The 21,285-nt window shown below is 47.3% G+C and overlaps 2 protein-coding genes across 2 annotated transcripts; both read right to left on the minus strand.

The window, feature by feature from the left end:
- Nucleotides 1–15,046: 15,046 nt before the first annotated feature.
- LOC100835078 lies at nucleotides 15,047–20,474 on the minus strand. The gene is made up of 2 exons (XM_024455412.1): nucleotides 19,140–20,474; nucleotides 15,047–17,002 (listed from the first exon to the last, which is right to left on the minus strand). The coding sequence occupies exons 1-2, from the start codon at nucleotides 20,258–20,260 to the stop codon at nucleotides 15,877–15,879; spliced, it is 2,247 nt and encodes a 748-aa protein (XP_024311180.1). The 5' UTR covers nucleotides 20,261–20,474; the 3' UTR covers nucleotides 15,047–15,876.
- Nucleotides 15,270–15,821, minus strand: LOC112269384. The gene has a single exon (XM_024456060.1). It carries the CDS (start codon nucleotides 15,819–15,821, stop codon nucleotides 15,270–15,272), a length of 552 nt encoding a protein of 183 aa, XP_024311828.1.
- Nucleotides 20,475–21,285: the final 811 nt, after the last annotated feature.

The raw sequence follows: 21,285 nt of genomic DNA on the forward strand, positions 1-21,285 counted from the left end.
TGATTGGTATGTCCGATTGAGATGATTCTTGTTGAGTTGGTTAGATAATTTCAATATTTTTCTTTTGTATACTCATACGTATTTTTTGGTTCATCCAATCAAAATTTACAGCTGTTTTACTATCACGGACAGAAAGGTGATTTAGGGTTTGAACTTTCGGGAAAAGTTTTAATTTGCTTCCGCGCAATCATTCACCCCCCCTATGATTGCCTATCTCGATCTCACAATTGGTATCAGAGCAAGGTCTCTCTAATTTATCTTACCCGGTTGATTAGACTTGCTAGATATGGATAGGTATTCTACCAAACGCTGTGTGTTCGATGTTGTTGATTTTCAGTTTTGGAAGGCGAAGATGAAGGCATACATCATGGCACAAAGCTACGCCATATGGGAGAAGATTGCCAAGCCATATGAGCTTCCCGCGGACAATGCGATCACACCAACAAACTTGGTCCATGTGGAGAACAACTACAAGGCGAGGAACTACATCATCCAAGGTCTACAATGAAGTGACTTCGACCGTGTCGCTCACCTTGCATCCGCTCATGAGGTATGAAACGCACTTTGTAGTTATCATGAAGGATCAAACTCTGTTAAGGAGGTGCGTCAGGACATGTACAAAAAGGAGTACATGAGATTTGAGATGAATACAGGTGAATCTTTGGATGAATTCTTTGCACGCTTTAATAAGATTCTCAGCAACTTACGTGCATTAGGTGTTACTTATACTGATGCTGAGGCTTCTAGGCAACTTTTGAGTGCATAAGATATGTCCATATGGGAGATGAAAGTTACATCTATTAGAGAATCTACTGTCATGAGCACACTTACACTTGATACTCTGTACTCAAAATTGAAAACTCATGAATTAGATATTCTTGCTAGGAGAACCAGTTCCAAATCAATTGCACTTGTTACTAACCCTGGCAGCTCTAATGATGGTACTTCTACATATTGCTATACTCGGTCTTCTTTGTCTCAACTAACTGATGAACAGTTAGAGCAATACCCGGAGGAAGAATTGGCACTCCTCACCTCTCGTTTTACACGTGCCCTGCAAAATGTTCGTTCAAGGAAGAGAGGTGGGAACAATGCTCCTAGGTGCTTTGAATGCGGTGATCCAAATCACTTTCGCCAAAATTGTCCTAAATTCTTATCCAAGATGGCGAAAGAAGAAAATGAGGAGGACAAGAAGAAGAAGCGCTCCTTCAACATCAAGAATAAAAAGAGAGGCGACTTTGCTCGAGCGATGGCTCACAGTATTTTCTCTGTAATCAATGAATATGGTGAACCATGCTTGAGTGATGTGGATATCGAGTCTGATGAAGATGATGCATCCAAAGGCAAGCGCGACATTAATGGGATGTGTCTTATGGCTAGCAACAAGAGTGTTACCTCCTGCGACGACTACGATTGTGACAGCAACAATGAGGTAGAACTTTCTTATGATGAATTACTTAAAAGTGCTAGTAAATTGAGTTCCTTGCTTGATCATGCTACTAAAAGAATTAAGAAATATGACTTGAAAATTGCATCCTTGAATACTGAAATTACTAAACTTAAGTCTATGATTCCTGATGATGATTCCTGCAAGTCTTGTGATTCTATATATTCTGAGCTTACCTCTTTGCGTTCTATTCATTATGATACTCTTGATAAGCTTAGAGTTGCATTAGAAAACAATGAGAAACCCATTGTGCATAAACGTAAACAAATTAATGATGCTAGCATGGATACTTCTGATTTGACAGATTCAATTTCTTGTAATAATTGTCATATTCTTGAATTGAAGTTGAAAGATGCAAATGCTAGGGTTTCTCATGTTGAAAATGCTTTACACATCCATGAGGTTTCTTTGTGCGCTAATTGTAAAAGTGGAAAACAAATCATGGATAGTGCTTGTGATAATTGTATTACCCTGTCTCACCAAGTTAATTATTTGCAAGCATCTTTGCAGAAATTTTCTAGTGGGCACAAAAATCGGAATATGATCTTAGATAAGTCTAAAGTGAGTAAGAACAAGACCGGACTTGGTTTTAATGCATATGCTCATTTTAATACTAATCCACCCACTATACTTAAGTCACTAGGCAATGGAATTTTTGAAACAACTGACAAGCCAACCAATGTGATTTTTAAATCTGCTGGCATCATGTTTAATGATACTTCAACAAGTGCAAATGTAGGTCATACATCACATGTTTAACCTGGAAGTAGGTACACTTGCACTTATTGTAATAAACCTGGACATGCTGTAGGTTCTTATTTTAGACTAGCTAGAGTAATTAAAAAGGAAAGAAAACAAGCTAGATCTAATTCCTTCAATGCACATTATGCTCATGATAAAACTACTACTCCTCGTTATGTGCCTAGGATGAATGTTTTACCTTCCGTTTCCACTTGCACGAGGCATGTACAATCTGTCCCAATGTATAAAAAAACTCATGCTCTGCCTACTCGTCGTGTATCTCAGTACTGGATACCTAAAAGCTTTTTATCTAACCCCAGTACTGAGATCTTGACATGTGTTTGTTTGTAGGCACTTCGCGTGAGGAAGGAGAACATATGGCTAGTGGACTCCGGTTGTTCTCGTCACATGACCGATGATAAAAATTGGTTCTTCTTCCTCAAACGTGCATCTCGGGCTGAAAGTGTAACCTATGGAGATGCTTCTACCTCTACTGTTGTTGGGAAAGGTACAGTAAAGGTAACCGACAATTTTGTGTTCAAAGATGTTGCTTTGGTTGAAAATCTAAAATACAACTTATTGTTGGTTTCCCAAATGATTGATGAGGATCTTGAAGTATCTTTCAAGAAGAGTGCTTGCAAAGTTTTAGATGCTTCGGGCGATCTTGTTTTTGATATATCACGCTTTGGGAAAGTTTTTAAGGCTGATTTTCATGCTGCTTCAAATGCAAAATTTAGGTGTCTAGTTGCCAACACATTTACAGATTTATTATTTTGGCATCGTAGACTTGGGCATATTGGTTTTGATCATCTTACTCACATTAGTGGTATGAATGTCTTAAATGGTTTGCCTAAACTTAAGGGAGAAAAACATGTTGTATGCTCTCCTTGTAGACATGGTAAGATGGTTGCAGGTTCTCATGAACGCATTACTGGTGTCATGACTGATGCTCCAGGACAGCTTCTACACCTTGATACAGTTGGTCCATCAAGAGTACAATCTTTTGGTGATAAGTGGTATGTTCTGGTGATTGTTGATGATTATTCAAGATATTCTTGGGTTTATTTTATGGCATCTAAGGATGAGGCTTTTAGTCATTTTAAGAGTCTTGTGAATAGATTAAGTGTTGAGCACCTAGGATCTTTGAAAACTATCAGGAGTGATAATGGAACTGAATTTAAGAATTCATATTTTAATCAGTTTTGCGATGAACTTGTCATTGAACATCAATTTTCTGCACCTTATGTACCACAACAAAATGGTGTAGTGGAGCGTAAGAATCGAACTCTAGTTGAGATGGCCCGTACTATGCTTGATGAATTTTCTACTCCTAGAAAGTTTTGGGCTGAAGCTATATCTACTGCTTGTTATGTTTCAAATCGTGTGTTCTTGAGATCCAAAATTGGTAAAACGCCATATGAACTACGATTTGGACGTAAACTTGTTATATCTCACCTAAGAGTTTTTGGATGCAAATGCTTTGTTCTTAAATCTGGCAATCTAGATAAGTTTGAGTCTAGATCATATGATGGTATGTTTCTTGGATATCCTGCTCATTCACGTGGTTACCGTGTTTATGTTTACGAGACTAACCGACTAATGGAAACCAGTGAAGTGACTTTTGATGAGGCTAGTTCTGGCTCTAGTCCTCTTGTTTCTAATGCAGGAACATATGTTCAGGGGGAGGGAATATTTTTGGATGATGAAGATGATGAGGAGGATGGCGTGCCCCCTGCTGTCCATGCACCATCTGTAGCTGTTCCTACACCTACTACTACTGCTGCTACAGTTGATCACCCTCAGGAGACTACCTCGACTACTCAATCTGGGGTTGAGCAAGCTGCTGAGTCAAATATTTCAGCACCCCGACACATTCAAAAGAGGCACCCTCCTGAACAGATTATTGGAAGCATGACTGAGAGAGTCACACGGTCAAGGTTTATCGATTCTAACTCTCACAATCATTCTGCATTTGTTGCTTCTTTTGAGCCCAAAGATATATCTCATGCATTTACTGATGAATCGTGGATAAATGCCATGCATGATGAATTAGAAAATTTTGAGCGTAACCAAGTTTGGACTCTTGTTTCACCACCTCCAGGTCATACCCTTATTGGTACACGTTGGGTTTTTAAAAACAAACAAAGTGAGGATGGTGTTATTGTTCGCAACAAGGCTAGGTTGGTTGTTCAAGGTTTTACTCAAATTGAAGGTCTTGATTTTGATAAAACTTTTGCCCCTGTTGCTAGATTAGAAGCTATAAGAATTTTATTGGCATTTGCTGCATCTAAAGGTTTCAAGCTTTATCAAATGGATGTTAAAAGTGCTTTTCTCCATGGCTTCATTGATGAGGAGGTTTATGTTAAGCAACCACCGGGTTTTGAGAATCCAAATTTCCCAAACCATGTTTATAAACTCTCAAAGGCTTTGTATGGTTTAAAACAAGCCCCACATGCATGGTATGATAGGTTAAAATTTTTTTTACTTGGAAAGGGGTTTACCATGGGAAATGTTGATAAAACCTTATTTGTACTCAAGCATGGTAATGATCAACTCTTCGTACAAGTTTATGTTGATGATATTATCTTTGGGTGTGCCTCTCATGCTTTGGTGTCAGAATTTTCAGAAATTATGAGCAGGGAATTTGAGATGAGCATGATGGGCGAACTTACTTACTTTTTGGGGCTGCAAATCAAGCAAACAAAGGAGGGCACCTTTGTACATCAAAGTAAGTATACGAAGGATCTGCTATGACGTTTTGGGATGGAAAACTGCAAGCCTATTATGACACCAATGGGATCTACGACGTCGCTTGATCTTGATGAGGATGGTGAACCTGTTGACCAAAAGATGTATAGGAGTATGATTGGTTCACTTCTTTATCTTGCTGCCTCTAGACCGGATATACAATTTTCTGTATGCTTGTGTGCACGGTTTCAAACTTCTCCACGTACATCACATTTACAAGCTGTCAAGAGGATTTTCAGGTATCTACATGGCACCCAATCTTTTGGCATTTGGCTTTCTGCTTCCTCTAGTATTATATTGCGTGCATTTTCGGATGCTGATTTTGGAGATTGTAGAATTGATAGAAAGAGTACATCTGGTACATGCTTATTTTTGGGTGATTCTTTAGTACTTTGGTCTTCTAAAAAACAAAGTTCTGTTGCACAGTCTACTGCTGAAAGTGAATATGTAGCTGCTGCTTACTGTTGCTCACAGATTTTGTGGATAATAGCTACAATGAAAGATTATGGGGTTATTTTAGAAAGTGTACCACTTTATTGTGATAACACTAGTGCTATATGTATTGCTAAAAACCCAGTGCAACATTCTAGAACTAAGCACATAGATATAAGATATCATTTTCTTAGAGATCATGTTGAAAAAGAAAATGTTGTGCTCAACTTTATAGATACTGAACATCAATTGGCAGACATTTTTACTAAACCATTGGATTCTTCTCGGTTTGCTTTTCTTTGAGGTGAACTTGGAGTAATCAAACCATACGAGATGGTTTGAGGGGGAGTTTGTTCTTCGTGTACGATATGTAAAATATCTTTTCACTTGCTTCTTTTTCGTTCTTTTATCTTTAATAAATAAAAAATCTGAAAAAATAATGAGCATTGTATTCCATCCTGAAATGACATTTTTGCAACCACGTTTATGTTTTGAGGACATTGTCATTTTATATGTATGCTCGTATGAAATAGTCTATCACATGACTTCTAATACGAATGATAACTCGAACTAAATCTTGTCATGGTTAAACTTTGTTAGCTATTTTGATCTTGGATACTTAATTCCTAGCAATGATGAAAATATAATGGTATCAAGGTTCCAAATATACAAAGACACATGGTGTCAAGAAATTTTTACTAAATAAATATGCCAATATCGCACTACATCTTCACGAGACTGCTTACCATTGCACTTTGGTATGAACTTAGAGGTTGTTGTGTTTATTGAAACCTTTGTATTAAGCTTCTGATTGCTTATCATTGCCTTAAGCTTCTGATTGTTCATCATTGCACTCTGGACATAGGCTTGGCATGGTGTTTTAAATATAGGCTTGGCAAGGTTGAATTGACTTGGCATATAAATTCAATGAAAATAAATATTATGCTTTTATAAAGTGCTTTGTTTAATGTAATGTGCTGCAAGTTATTTTGTATTCAAGTATTGATGTAGTTGACAGGGGGAGACCATGTCTTGCAATAAATCGTAAAAATACTTGAGTTTTAGTCATGTGTAGATTACATCATACTTATATACATGTCGAGTACAACTACTTTTTACATGACTTGGATGCACAATTATCATGTTCATGATGTTTCATAATGCTCATTACAACAAAGAAAAATGAAATATGAAAAAAAAATTGCTTTTAGTTTAAAGAGAAAAAAATTGAAGCGGGGGAAATATTTTTGTGTGGTTTTGATGAAATTCATTGTCAAAGGGTGAGAGATTTCAACACATATTCATACCATATTTTACCTTTATTGATGTTTCTCCAACTTTTTGAGGTTTTTCATTTTCTTTTCAAAACCTTGAAAATCTGAGAGTTAAGTGAATGTGTATGCCAATCAATGTTCAATGTCTAGTGTTATTAAGGAGATGTTGCCAATGTTTTCATCAAGGGGGAGATTGTGAAATCATAGGTGATGTGTAACATTGGCAAGTGTTTTAGATGAAACATTGATGTGGATACTTTGGATAATATGGATATTTATGTGATGACATGTATCTTGTTTGGACTTAGTGCTTTGCTAGTGGTGTGCTGATCCATTAGTTTCTTATGTGAAAACATGGCGTGAGTTGTGTGGAACTTACCCTGAGTCAAGTCGTGGACTTGTGCTCGTACTGGTTATTTGTGTATTCGCTTTCAGGTGTTGCCGGAGCTAGAGGAACGTGGTCGATGACGGGATCGAGGGACGAAGCTTGAGAGAAGCTGAGGTCGAGGATCAAGGTCATGCGGGACGTTCGTGCAAAGGAACAATGGAAGTGAAGCCTACGATGATCCGGGAAGGCACCGGTTTGTCGTAGTTGTTGTAGTTATTTATACCGGATATGTACGGTATTGGAGATATTCGATACGTGATGGTCGAGTTTTGAAGACATCACAAGAAGAGTTGATGGCACGGAGTGGCATCGACGTGAAGATATGTAGGTCCAGTCGTGGCTCGATGAGAGCTGTTTAAAGATTAAACAGTAGTGTCATCAAGATTGCGTTGGATGGAAAAGTGATCTACATGAAAGTTGTGCGCGTCGTCGAGACAAACAACTTTGCTTTTAGAGTCATCTCAGTCAGAGGTCGTATGCAGGCCCCACGGGCAAAATACCGACCGGGACAAAGGAGTTCGTGTTGGATTCGGACTCGGTTTAGGGTCGCGAATTTTCCCTTATAAATAGAGGGCATCCTACCTAGGGTTTTAGCAAAGACGTGAGGGAACTCAGAGCTTTGGATCTAGATCAATTCTTGGAGAGTTCTTGGATGCATGGTTGCATCTTTTGTAATCGATCAACATCGTTGCAATAAAGAGATTCGTTGGCGGTGTCATCTCTGTTCTTCTCGGATCTTCATGGATTCTTCGTGCTAGTTCTTTCTAACACTTTGGTGCAGGTTCATCACGAGTTCATAATACTTTGCTGCAGGTTTATCACGAGATCAAGTGAAAAATGCGATTAATTCATCTTTCTTGTTATTCCTCGAAATTGGTTTTAGATTAATCCTCGTAACTTTCTGTCAGCTCTTACTATTTTGATCATATATTTTGATTGGTATGTGTGATTGAGCTGATTCTTGTTGAGTTGGTTAGATAATTTCAATACCTTTCTTTTGCATACTCATACGTATTTTTTGGTTCATCCAATCAAAAGTTACGGCTGTTTTACTATCACGGACAGAAAGGTGATTTAGGGTTTGAACTTTCGGGAAAAGTTTTAATTTGCTTCCGCGCAATCATTCACCCCCCCCTCTGATTGCCTATCTCGATCTCACAGTAAAATACACCACCAGTCCATGAACTCGGCAAAAATGGACACTTTAGTCCACGAACTCGGAAACCGCACATTTAAACCCCTAAACTGGGACTAATGTGTCACTTTAGTCTAAAAACGGTTCGGTTAGGCTTAAACACGCCAGGGCCGCCACATCGGATTCGGCAAAGACCGCGGGCTGCTACCCGATTTTCTTAGGGTTTTTTTTTTTGCAACGGCGTGGTTCTCAGGGCCCTAGGATCCTCGTCTGGGCGCGGCCGCCTTGCCCCTCGCCGGACGGCTCGGGCATGGTGATTTTGCGAAAAACAATCCTGAGAAAATCGAGTAGCGGTCCGCGGTGCTAGCTGAAACTGACGAGGCAACTACGTAGCGTGTTTAAGCCTCGCCGAACCATTTTTGGACTAAAGTGACATACCAGTTTAGGTATTTAAGTGTGCATTTTCCGAGTTCGTGGACTAAAGTGTTCTTTTTTGCTGAGTTCATGGATTAGTGGTGTATTTTACTCATTTTTTGTTGTTGTGAGGACTGCTCGCTTGAATTTTCTTGAGGAATGCTTCTTTGCATGGTTGGGGGATCCACCTTCAGAATTCGGAAGGCGGCCATCCATCTATGTGGACTAGGCAACCCTCATAGACATTTTTTTGGCTCGTGAAATGCACACCCTGGGGGCGTCAAAAGCTACACACTGTGCCCCTCTTGTGAAGGGTTAGGTAACCTTCTCTGCTCCTTTTCCTATAGTTTACCCCAGGGCGCGTTGCCTCCGGGAACTCGAGACTCGTCAGGAGACATGAGGTGCGTGGGACCTCGATGCATTGAAGTATCCCAAGTATTTTTCTCCACGTCCTTTGAAAGCACACACTTGGTACGTGTCATGTGGTGTGTGCACAGTTGCCGCTCCATCCATCTTGTGTATTTTTTTTAAACTTGTTTCCTCCTTTGGCCAAGTCCCAGTGCAGCATAATCTTCAATCGTTACCTGGTGTGATGCGGGAGAGGCCTATCTTTGTAAGGAATTAATTCCGGTTTATGCACATAGGTGAAATAATGCAATGCATGTTATCTTGATTTAAAAAAATGCAATTGTGAAGGCTATGTTAGACATAGTTCTTCCCGTGGAACTTGCGCCTGGTGAAGATATATCGCACACGAGTGCGACTCGATCCAACGACGGATGTCCTCTCCCACAGTAAATGCCGAGGCACCCACAGATGTTCGCTAGCTTGTTAGCCAGCCAATCGCAGTCATTGCCGGCCGGCGGCACAAGCAACGAGCAGTGCACCGTTGAGTCCGCTCGCGTACTCCGACGAGCTTCGGACGCAGGTCCTGACGTGGAGAATGCATGACGAGCCAGCATGGTGACCGGCGGCCCCCTTCGAGGAACGCGTCGATGGACCATGTGGCGACGCAGTTCTCCCTGGCGATGTCGTCCTCGGGAGAGTTGGAAAAGGCCGATGTGCTTCGTTCGCCTTATGTCGTCACTCGGTGCTCCGACACCGGGGGCGTGCAGCCACGTCCCCCTTTCAGGTTCGGTAGGGGCGTCTGGGGTGGAGACCAGATGATCGCCGGCACGGCCGACGAGGCCCTACTGGGCCGGCGAGGCAAAGTGCTAGAGGTACGCGCTAGTCCAAGAACAGACGTACGCACGATTTTTACCCAGGTTCGGGCCACCCGGAGGTGTAAAACCCTACGTCCTGCCTGTCTGAGCTGATATTGATTACAGATCAAATGTTTGCAGGTTGCCGGGCAAGCCCTCGGGCTTTCTCTCAGTGGCTAGGCACTCCTTACCGCTCTCTGCTGGCTGCCTGCTGGAGCCACTAAGCATCTATCGAGCGAACTTCGTCCGAACCAATTAACTGACCAACTGACTAACCTGTCAACCCCCTTTTTTCAAACCGTTGGCATGGGTCCTCCTTTTATACACAAGGGGATGCCACATGTGCCACGGTGCATGGGCTACAAGTGTCCAGCGGGGAGGCATGCAACTCTTCCTGGTGAGTTGGTGGCATGCATGGGTGCCACCTCCGCTGCTAGGGGCCTAAGACCCTAGGGTAGGATTGGACAACCACTGTTCCTTCGACCCGACGGGTAACTACCCGTCGGTCGGCTCGTTTACTGAGCCGCGCACCTTACTCCTTGCCTTGGTGGGACCGCGCGTTCCGCGCTCGCCACGCGCCCGTGTGGCGCTGTCCAGCAGGCCCCACGACCCGAGGCGGGGGCACGCGTCCGGGAGCCTCCAGTCCCCGCAAGTCGGCCCGGGAAGCACCCGGGCCCAGCGCGCCCGGAAACCTCCTCCCGGGAAGCAGCTTCCCGGGAGGTGCCTAATCGGGAATACTCCGGGAGGCCCCGCTAGCCCATTTCGGGGCTGGTAGCTTGCCGGGAAGCTCATTGGCGCTCCCCGAGATGAGACCTTCCCGGGAACCCGGGGGAGGGGGCCACGCGTCGCGCAGCGGTGGTACCCCGGGTGCCACTGGTGCGACACCTTACCTGTGCACAGGATGCTGATACGTCTCTTGTATGTGTGCATGCATGCATGCACCTTCCCGCACGCATGCGACCTGGACTCCTAGTCATGACGAAGAAGATAGAAACAAATTAAGGAGCCGGTTCTCCATGGCCGGCAAACAGCTGGATGCTACCGGTGAGATGCGCTGCCATCCCTAGCAAAGGGGGGGGGGGTCGCGGTCCTCGCGCTGTTCGGAACGGGGCTTGTCGCATCCCCGAGGACGCCGGTCCTTGCCACCGCCGGCTTGACCGCGGCCCCCCGCGGGTTCTCCTTTGTCGCCGCCGCCGGCTGCGCCCGGCCCGCTCCGTTGTGGGGTTGTTCGGGCAATCTCGGGAGAGGTGCCCGATATCCCCGCAGGTGAAGCAAGCCCCGGCAGCACGGCGCTTCCCGTGGCGCTGCTAGCGCTTCTTCTGTTTGGAGAGTGCGGCAGTTCTGCACGTCGTGGGTGGCGTTAGTGTGGATGGGGCAGCGGGCAACCGTCACCGGCTTGCTACCCGATGCTCCGGCTGACGCCACCTTCTTGGTGGGCCTCTGGGGAGCCCCCGGTTCCGTGGCAAGCACTTGCTTCCCGCTACGCTTCCGGAGCCCTTCTTCCCGGAGCCCTCGAGTGGGTTTGCCGCCAAGGCGCGGCGGCAAGCTCAGGCGCTAAGCGCCCTTCCTCGGCCATCGTGCCCTTGTGCGCGAGAGCGTAGAGATCCCTTGTGGTCCGGATCCGGTGTGTGTTCAACTTCTCACGCATCTTCGGGTCACGGACGATTGATGGCATAAGTGTTGATGATGGCGGCTGCTTCCGCCTCTGGGATGAAGTAGGAGATGTTGGAAAAAACTCTTGCTGAAATCCCGCAACGTCTCTCCCGGTTTCTGCACCACCGTGTGCAGCTCCGCCATGGATCCCGGGCGCTTGTAGCCACACTGGAACACGTTCACAAACTGCTCGCGCAGGTCAGCGCAGGAGGCGATAGACTCGGCGGGCAGGTTGAGCAACCAGGTTCTCGCTGACCCTTTCAGGACCATCAGGAACCAGTTGGCCTTGACTTTGTCGTCGGCACCGATATCGTGCATGCCCAATGTGTAGGTCTGGAGGAAGTCCTTGTGATTCACGGTCCCATCGTCCGTCCCGAGCGCTGGCACTCGGAATTTGCGGGGCCATGTCACCCGGCGCAGCTCGCGAGAGAACGCGGCACAGCCATCGTCGGCACCCATGGGAGCGTCTTCCTGCTCCTCTGGGTAATGGTGCTCCACTTCGCGCAGGCGCCGTAAGCGCGGGCGGAGATCCGCTTGCTGGCGGGCGTTCAAAACGCCCGCGCGTCACTTGGTGTGACGATCGGCGACGAGTCCGAGTAGTCCTCGGGATCCTCGTCCCCTTGTCCTCCCGAAGGTGGAGGATGCTCTCCATGCCCCGAGACGCGGGGCGCGTCTCCGCGTCCCGGGTTCTGTCCCCGGCCCGAACCGGCCGGGCCGCCCTCACCTTGCGGTTGTTGGGCAGCGAGCGCGAGGAGCGCATCCAGCTCCGCGCTCCACGTGTCGTGAGCTGGCGTGCCTTGTGATGGCTCATAGCGCACCATGACACGCGCAGCAATGATGGCTTCCGCCGGGGTTTGGGCGGGGGGCTGCCAGTTTTCCGACCGGCTGTCGTCCGCCTGGTCACCCGGTGCCCTCGGATGCGAGGGCCGAGATTCCGTTGGCGTCGCACGCAACACGCTGTGGTCGTGGCACAGCTGTCTCTACGTGTCCTCAGCCCGAGAATGAGCTCGCTGGCTAACACGTGCGACGTTGAGGTCGCCCGTGCGGCTGGCTCCGGCGCTAGGCGCCGCAGGCCCCTCGGACGGTTGTCCATCGATGCCCGAGGAGGTGGGGGTGGCAGCTGCGGTTGCTGCTGCTATTGTCGTTGAGGAGACCCCTGGTCCCCTTGACCTTGCGACGCACGCGTGGCGTCGTGGGATCGAGTGCGCATGGTGAGTGTGTCGCGCAAGTCGATCCGGGGCTCGTCTGCCTTCTTGGGTGGCATGGCGAGCTAGTCGTGGACGATGTCGCTGATGAAAAAACTGACGAAGAAGCCGATGACGAAGACGATGATGCCGGCGGTCACGCAAAGTTCTCTGCATGCCCCCCTACCTGGCACGCCAGATGTCAGAGCACGGAACTCCAGCACCGGGGATGTTGGACACCCCCTTTTTTGGTTCGGTGGAGGGCGAGGCGATTGCTCCGGCGATCGCCGACGTGACGAAAGACACGAAGTGTCGACACGTGAGTTTACCCAGGTTCGGGCCACCCGGAGGTGTAACACCATACGTCCTGCTTTGTGTTGTATTCACGAGTTTTGATGTGTACAAGTTCCCGGGGGGGGGGGGGGGGGTACACGGGCTTCGCTACTTGTCCCGCTCAGGAACTTCGCTACCTGGATAAATGCTAAGCTACCTTCTATTTCCCACTGGGACTCGAACCCTTTGACCGGTGGCATTGGTCCTCCTTTTATAGTCAAGGGGATACGACAGGTGCCAATGCATGCAGCATGACACGTTTCCTATAAGCGTGTCATTACCACAAAACTATCCCTACTGTAGATCCATGCTGGGTTTCATGCAGAGCCCAAGCCACTGTGCATCGTAGGCAAAATAGTTCTTAGGGTAGCTGCTCTAGACTTGTTGAGCAAAACTAGCCCTGCCGATGTGACTCATGTCGGTGCATTAAATGCACTGTGCCCACTGTGTGGTCTTGTTTCTACTGTTTCGTCGGCCCCACCTGCGACCCCCAAAGCCCCGGTACCCGGGAGCGCCCTGGTATCGTTGCCCAGCAAGTCGCGGGGGAGCGAACTGGTAGCTTCTTGGGTTCGCTCTTCCCGGGAAGCCGGTCTTGCGGGATCTCATCAGTTGCGACCCACGCGTCCTGTGCCAGTGGGGCTCCGTGGGCCACTGGTACGACACTGCCGCTGGGCCTCTAGAGTGTCCCTCGCTTCTTGCTTGTGCGGATAGTTGAGCCAGGAGGGGCTTTATATAGCCAGGATCCAGCGTCGTAGTTTGGCCCCTTCCCGGCCCCAGGGCGTGTGCCATGCATGACTGCTTAGTCTTTTCCCTATCTTCAGGCTTGGGACTTGTGCCACCGCCCATGTGCCCGTGCCAAGTGGCACCCCGAGGGCCACGGGCACGACAACGTCTCATGGGGCCCACTTGGCCTCATGGCTCGTTTGTCTCCGTTCTTTCGTTTGCAGCTTCGTCTTGACCTAAAACTATCTATAGATACCTTGGCTTTCGCGTTTGCGATGCACGGCGGCGGAGAAAACAGAAACAACAGCGAATTGATCTAAGATTGGAAGAGGAAAACGCTGCCAGAGTCCCCACCGGCCACCTCTCCTTCTCCTCCAACATATTCTCCATCATCTTCATGATGACGAGGGAGTAGTCCCCGCTGGACTATGAGTTTGTGGAAGTAGCTTGATCTATCTCTCTGTTGTGGTATCATGCAATTGGATCATACGAGCTGCTAGATAATAATAAAAAAAGATAATTATGATTTCTCTCTTTATTGGTGGATCTTTTGTTACGAGACGAGTTATGAGATTGCAATGTTCAGATTGTGTTTGATGTGATTATAGATGCATATATCTACCCATTCTTGTTTCCTTGTATCGTTCATAATAATTTACATGAGCATGTCCGGGGGATATATGTATTAGACGGAGTAATTGCTACTAGCAACCGGATAGTGAGAGAACATTTGGGAAACTTTTCGCCCACTCCAATCTCTTGATAAGTTCCCTGTGTTTTTCCTATCCAAAAATATGATCTTGTGTTTTTTTCAGTTCCTATGTTTTGAAAATATTGTGAATCAAAATGCGCTATTGTTGGCTCAATTGTTTTTTTATCGGTAAATTGTTGCCACATCTTAGGTTTGGCGTCTCGCTTCTAAAACTGTATATATTTTGCACCTTACCTCGGATTGAGTGGAAGACAACATGTCCTGGTTTTGACTTAGGAACACACCCCTGGCCAAGTAGTGATCCTAGTTAGCACCTGAGGCATGCTTGGATGTGCTGGTCGCCGAGCGAGTTTTTACAGTAGCGGGAAAATACGAAAGTGAACTGGTCAGAGAGGAACACCGCGGGATAATTTTTGTCAAAAAACTTATTAAACACAATGAACCGGAATTAAATTCCAAACATTATGAAATTATATTTTAACTGACGTCCTTACATACCCTTAAAAGGAAATGAACCGGAATTTAATTTCAGGCATACCTAGTACTCCAGTATGGAATTTAATTTCATACGATTTCAAGTCCTAGCACTCTAGTATGGGGTGATGGGGGTCCACTGAAAAATAAAAGGAAAGCAGTATTTGAAAATACAGCATCTCGACAGAGTTCCCTCTAACTGAGCAATTGAATTGAATAAAAATTTACAGGTAGTTCACATACAAGCCACATCAAATATAATTTGTAGCCCACAAAGGGACACACAGGCTACAACCAAAATCCGACCCAAGTTTCCAATCAGCAGCATTGCCAATCAAATTAAGGCCTCTCAAACAAAAATGCCAATCAAATTAAGGAATGTAAACGAGCAGCATTAAGTAAAAAAAAATTACGCACTGGCAGCGTTGCCGCTGACCTGGTCAGCATTAGTTGCTTTCTCCGGAGGAATCTCCGAAGAACCGAAGCACTTTTTGTACACCTTGAGATTCCTGACCTTGGTCATCACGACTTGGATGGACAGCAGGACGTGCACCGTGATGAAGATGACGACGACGGCGACGAGCGCGATGACGTAGGCGGACGTCTCCCAGTCCCTGCAGCTGCCGGCGGCGTAGGCGCCCAGCAGGCCGAGCAGGTCCAGCACCACGGCGGTCTGTATCGCCCACAGCGGCGCGCCTCGCCGCTCCATGTTCCGCTGCAGCAGCAGCATGATGACGACGACGGACGCCACGAACGACGTCGCGTTGCAGTAGAAGAAGGCCTGGTACCTTTGCTTGTTGGTGCTAAAGAGGATCGGGTTGCCGGCCTCGATGAGGTACGCCGAAGGCGAGGGCGACGGCGACGGCGACGCCGCCGCCTTGTCGTCGTCGCCCCACGTGCCGCCAGGGGGCGCGAGACCCGCCTGGTACGTCACGCTCGCCGCCAGGATGCCGAGCAGCATCAGGTACTTGTGTTTCTTGTACACCTCACTTGGTTTGTTCTCATCCTTGGTACTGTCACCCGCCCGGCCCTTTCGACAGGGGCTGGAACAGCTTCTTTAGCCGCCGCTCGAGGCGTGTCTGCTGCTCTTCTTCCTTTAACCAGTTCACGCAGCCCGCGAACATGTAGAGCAGGATCTGCAGGAGGAGGAAGGCGATCACGGCGGCCACCAGCGCGAAGACATAGATGGAGGTCCGCAGCTTCCGGCAGCTGCCAGCGGCGTACGCGCCCATGAGGCCCAGCAGGCCGATCAGGACGCAGACGTGGAGCGCGTTGCTCCGGATGCCTTGCTTGGACAGCCTCTGGTTCGCCAGGAGGAGTATGACGGCGACGGACGCCATGAACCCCGTGGCGTTGCAGTAGAAGAACACCTGGTACCTGACCTTGTAGTAATCGAGGAGCACCGGGTCCCCGGCCATGAGCGACCCGTCCTCGCTCTGCGGCCAGAACCCGCCCGGCGGGTTCAGCCCGGTCTGGTACGTGACAGTAGCGGCCAGGATGGCGAGCTCCATCAAGAACTTGCGCTTCCTCTCGAGGTCGACGGTTTCATCAGCACTCTCCTGCGCGCCCTGCTTGTTATACGAGAGGTGCAGAGTCTCTGCAATGCTCTTCAGCTTGTCTTGCACCCACTGCATCACGTTGCTCTGGGCATGGTCCTTGTAGTTGTAGGCAATGACCTTGGCGATGGAGTAGACGAAGACGGCGACGGCAAGGGCAGAGATGTAGATCGTGGTGGGGATGTCCCTGCAGCTCCCGGCGGCGTACGCGCCCATGAGGCCGAAGAGGACCAGGATCATGGCCGTCTTGAGCGCGAAGACGCCGCGGGAGGTCAGCTGCCTGCTCTGGAGGATGATGATGACCACCAGCGACGCCACGAACGCCGCCGTGTTGCAGTGGTAGAAGGCCCTGTACCTCTGGGGGTACACGTCCAGGAGAACCGGGTTCCCCGGGATGTGTTCCCGATTCTTTTTGTCGTCCTCCGGCCAGACGCCGCCCGGCGGGCTCAGCCCCGCCTGGTATGTTACCGTCGCCGCGAGCGTGGCCAGAAGCAGCAGAAGCGACCGTGACTCGTTCAGCTTGTCTTCCTGCTCGCCATTGTCGCTCGGTACAGCACCCGGTGTGTCTGCCGCCCTCGCCGGCTTACTGTTGGTATACATACAAGTGACACACAGCACATTAGCTAGCGTGAAGCAAACCAAAGTAAATGCATTTCTCCCTCCGTTCCAAAATAAGTGACGTGAATTTGTAATTTTGGGACGGAGGGAGTATTAATTGTTAATCGTCGATAAAGATGTATAATAAAGAGTTACTATATAAAAAGCACAATGAGTGATGCTTAGGGAAAGCATCCGGTTGATTCACGTCATCTAAATTATTTTTAGACCATTAAAAAGCCAAAATTTAATGAGAAAGGTATATTTGTTTGGCTAGGCAACGAACATCAGCGTAGTTTAAAGTGTTACTTAGGCCTAATATGTCATAATTAGGGGTAAGTCAATATTTAGTTAAAATACTCTATTAAGGAATTAATATATTGTTGTAAATATCCATTATACATATCTACCCCTCTTATAAATGAAAATGACACGATAGGGGCTTTCCCTGCTGTTTTGTGTCAAAAAAAAGGAATCAATATAATATCTCTTAACTTAATTTATTCTTTATTCTTCACGAGTCACAAGAATATTTAGTAGTATGATCAATTCCATTCGTCATAATCTATATTTTATACTCACTCTGATCCATAATAAATGTTTCAGACTTAGTACAATTTTGTACTAAGTTAGTACATAAATCTGAGACAGTTGTTATTGATCAGAGGGAGTATATATCTGCACAAATGAGTTATGTCATGATGATTAGTGATAAGTCAATATTTATTTTTACCATACTCGATTAGGTGACCAATATATCACCTATCAACTTTAGATATTGTTTCTCTTCACAAGTCACGGAAATATTAAGTAGTAAGACCAGTTCCAGTACAATAATATGTATGTTATATATTTGCAAAAATGAGTTGTAGATGGATAACAACGACTAGCTCGCGATCTAAACTTTAGTTCAAGTATCAATAAAATAATCATGTAAATTTTCATCTCACGTGATTTATTCTCATGAAAATTGTATCCGCTAATATAACTTGGTGTACATGCGATCTATCTGTGCAAACAACTAATTGATCAGTTACACATGTGAACTTCATGTATCATCAGTCGTATCAGGTAGAGACTAACGTCGGTAGATTATTTGAACTTTAATTGCAGATATATAACTAATATCATCATAAAGGTCAATTGGTCCGATGCAAACATTGATCGACCAGTTGACACTGCCGCTCGAAAACACACACAAACTTGAATGACACCGCGTAGACCCAATATAATATAGTTAATGGGAAGCGAATATTTATTTTATGGTGACAAGCATGGCATAGACGATGAACATTATATTATAAATCTCTTATCTATATTTTCATTGTTCTTCTTCAAAAATCATGTAGTACCCCTTGAGTCGCATATCCAAAAAAATAGTAAGCCACGAGCGTCGAACGTACTTGGACCGCATAACCCCCTAAATCATCGAACCACAATATCTTAATCAAAATACTAGAGAAGAACTCCAAAGCCAAGAAATATCAGGACAACAAAAGCAACATGACACACTATCAAAAACTCATCAGATCTGAATGAGGACACTAACACAATATTTGCAGGATCGGACACAATGAACCCTTTGCGTTGTAAGGTGCTGTCACGAAAGATGAAGAATCATAGTACCTTTATTTTCAAAGACACCATACCATGCACCATAGAGTTGTCGACGAGGAACACATAATTTATATTACTAAGATTTCTCGGTACGTCGTCTAGGAGGACCAAATGTTTCTCCTACCTCGCAATGCCAAGATGACAACCAAAGCCAAGGGGGACTAGTAGATCCTCAACGGCGTCTACGACGTTGCACTCTACCTCACAAACACTCTCTTCTATTATTGATTTGGTGTTTTTCAAATAATATAACAATAATATATATGAGCCAAAGTAATTGAAGACATAACCATGCTAGTTTCTATAATGACATAATATCGTGTACAAATTAGTGACACACAACTATCATTGACTTATGTTCTTTTAATTAATATAAAAAATTATATCTACGTGAGCCAAAAACTGAGATGTCTAAAAATGTTTCCTGGGCAATTGTACGGGACCGTGCTATTTGTAATGAAATTTAATTTATATGGTTATGAATAAGAATGCTTGGGATGTGAACTTACGCCGGCCCCCAGTTGCAATTGGCGCACGTCAGTACATCGCAGACACGTTTACGCCAGCTCTTGAACCTGTCCATGGCGATCAAGGCGACGGCCACCTGCAGCAGGATGTTGAGGAGCACCGCGCTGGCGAGGAAGACGACGTATATGGTGGTGTCGTCCCTCCTGCAGCTCCCGGCGGCGTAGGCGGCCAAGAGTCCGAGCAGCTCCACCAGGACGCAGACCAGCAGCGCGTAGGACCTGGCAAGGCGGTCGCTCAGCGTGCTGCTCATGAGCAGCATGATGATGGCGAGCGACGCCACGAAGGCCGTGGCGTTGGCGTAGAAGAAGGCGTGGTACCGGATCTTGTAGGTCCCGTCGTGCAGCAGCGGGGCACCGGCCCTGTGCCCGTCCCTGGTGTTGCTCCAGAACCCGCCCGGCGGCGCCAGCCCCGCGCCGTACGTCAGCGGCGTCGCGAACATCGCGAGCAGCAGCAGGAACTTGCGCCGCTCCTTGATGCTCTCCGCCGCGGCGACGTCTGTCGGGTCTTCCTTGGCTTTTAGACAGTTGGACAGTTCGCAGCTGGAGGAGGCCAGTCGGACGTGGACTAAGACGTAGACGAAGACGACGGCGAAGAGCGCGGAGACGTAGGCGGACCCGGACACGGAGCGGCAGCTGCCGGCGGCGAAGGCGGCCATGAGGGCGAGCAGGTCGAGCAGCATGGCGTAGCGGAGCACGGTGAGGCCCACGCGGTTGCCGCTGATGCGAGGGTCCAGCAGGAACATGATGATCACCAGGGACGCCACGAAGGCCGCCGCGTTGCAGTAGAAGAAAGTGGTGTACCGGGCCGCGTACGTCTTCCGGAGCACCGGGTCGCCCACGCGGTTCGGGTACAGCACCGCGGGCGCCGGCGCTGGCGAGCCCACGCGGTTCGTGTGCTTCACCGGGGGCGACGGCGAGCCCAAGCCGACGCGGGGCGCGGGCGCGGGCGCTGGGGCGTCGGCTGTCAGCTCCTCGGACCTCACGCCGCCCGGCGGGTTGAGCCCGGCCACGTAGGTGACGCTGGCCACCAGCGTGGCCAGAAGCAGCAGGTATTTGCGCCACTTCCACAGGAACACCATTTCGTCTTCTGTGCTCTTCGCCATCGATCGCCACGAAACGCTTAATTCCGGCCGGCCGGCCGGGAACCAATTTACTCTAATTAAGCACACGCGCGGCGGAGCGATGTAGTTTATGTATACTGCAATATGCAAGACACGACCCGGTTGTATATATACTGCTCCGGTTCGCCGCCGTGTGCTGTGTTCGTTCCCGGAATCATGGCGATTGAGTGCCCGTAGGCGTCTTCTCTTTTCTTTTGGAAACGAATCAGGAAAAGAGGCAGACGTTGCTTACACATATAATATATCCATTGCTCAATATTCGCACTGCACGGATGCTTCCCTGTCATATATGCGTCCCCACGCACAAGGAATGGGATGCTCAGCTTGGATAAAGCTCTGCCCATGTGTTTTATGCGAACTTTCATCGTACATTGCCACTCATGGGGTGTTTTCCCTGGATATCGCCAGAGGTGTGGTTTTTTACTCACGACGAACCTACTATTCCCCTGGCGCTAGAAATTTCGCAAAAAACTCTTACTATTTTCCGAAGTCGACCTGCAGTCCATGACTCCATGTTCTCCAGAAATTTTGCACAAAAAAAAAAAACCTGTAGGCTGATTTCGTAAATTAATAGGATGTTTTTCGCAAAATGGCCGGCGCCAATTAATTGGGAACGGAGGGAGTAAAAATAATAAACGCCACACAAATACAGATTTGAGGACCATAATTTTAAAACTAAATATTATTTTGAATTTGGTCGATTTAATATGTGAACGATTTAGGTTACAATTGAACTTGAGTCAAACACGGACACCCTTAGGGGAGCCCGGCATGTGCTGGCCCGTCGTTGGCATGGTGCAGTACCATAGCGATATCAACAGGGAGAAGCACCCTAGTCAGAACCCTGGGGATATAGCTAGCAACGATGAACCTTGTGATTAGATATCGATATCGTCTTGTGATTGCTTGTTTCTCGGTAGATTATTGTGCCTTGGTATTCTCCAACAAATGGCATTAGAGCGAGGTTCGCGGTCCATGTTCATGTGGAGTGGGAGCAACATGAACAA

This window comes from Brachypodium distachyon, chromosome 5 (genome assembly GCF_000005505.3).
Source record: "Brachypodium distachyon strain Bd21 chromosome 5, Brachypodium_distachyon_v3.0, whole genome shotgun sequence".
Lineage (NCBI taxonomy): Eukaryota > Viridiplantae > Streptophyta > Magnoliopsida > Poales > Poaceae > Brachypodium > Brachypodium distachyon.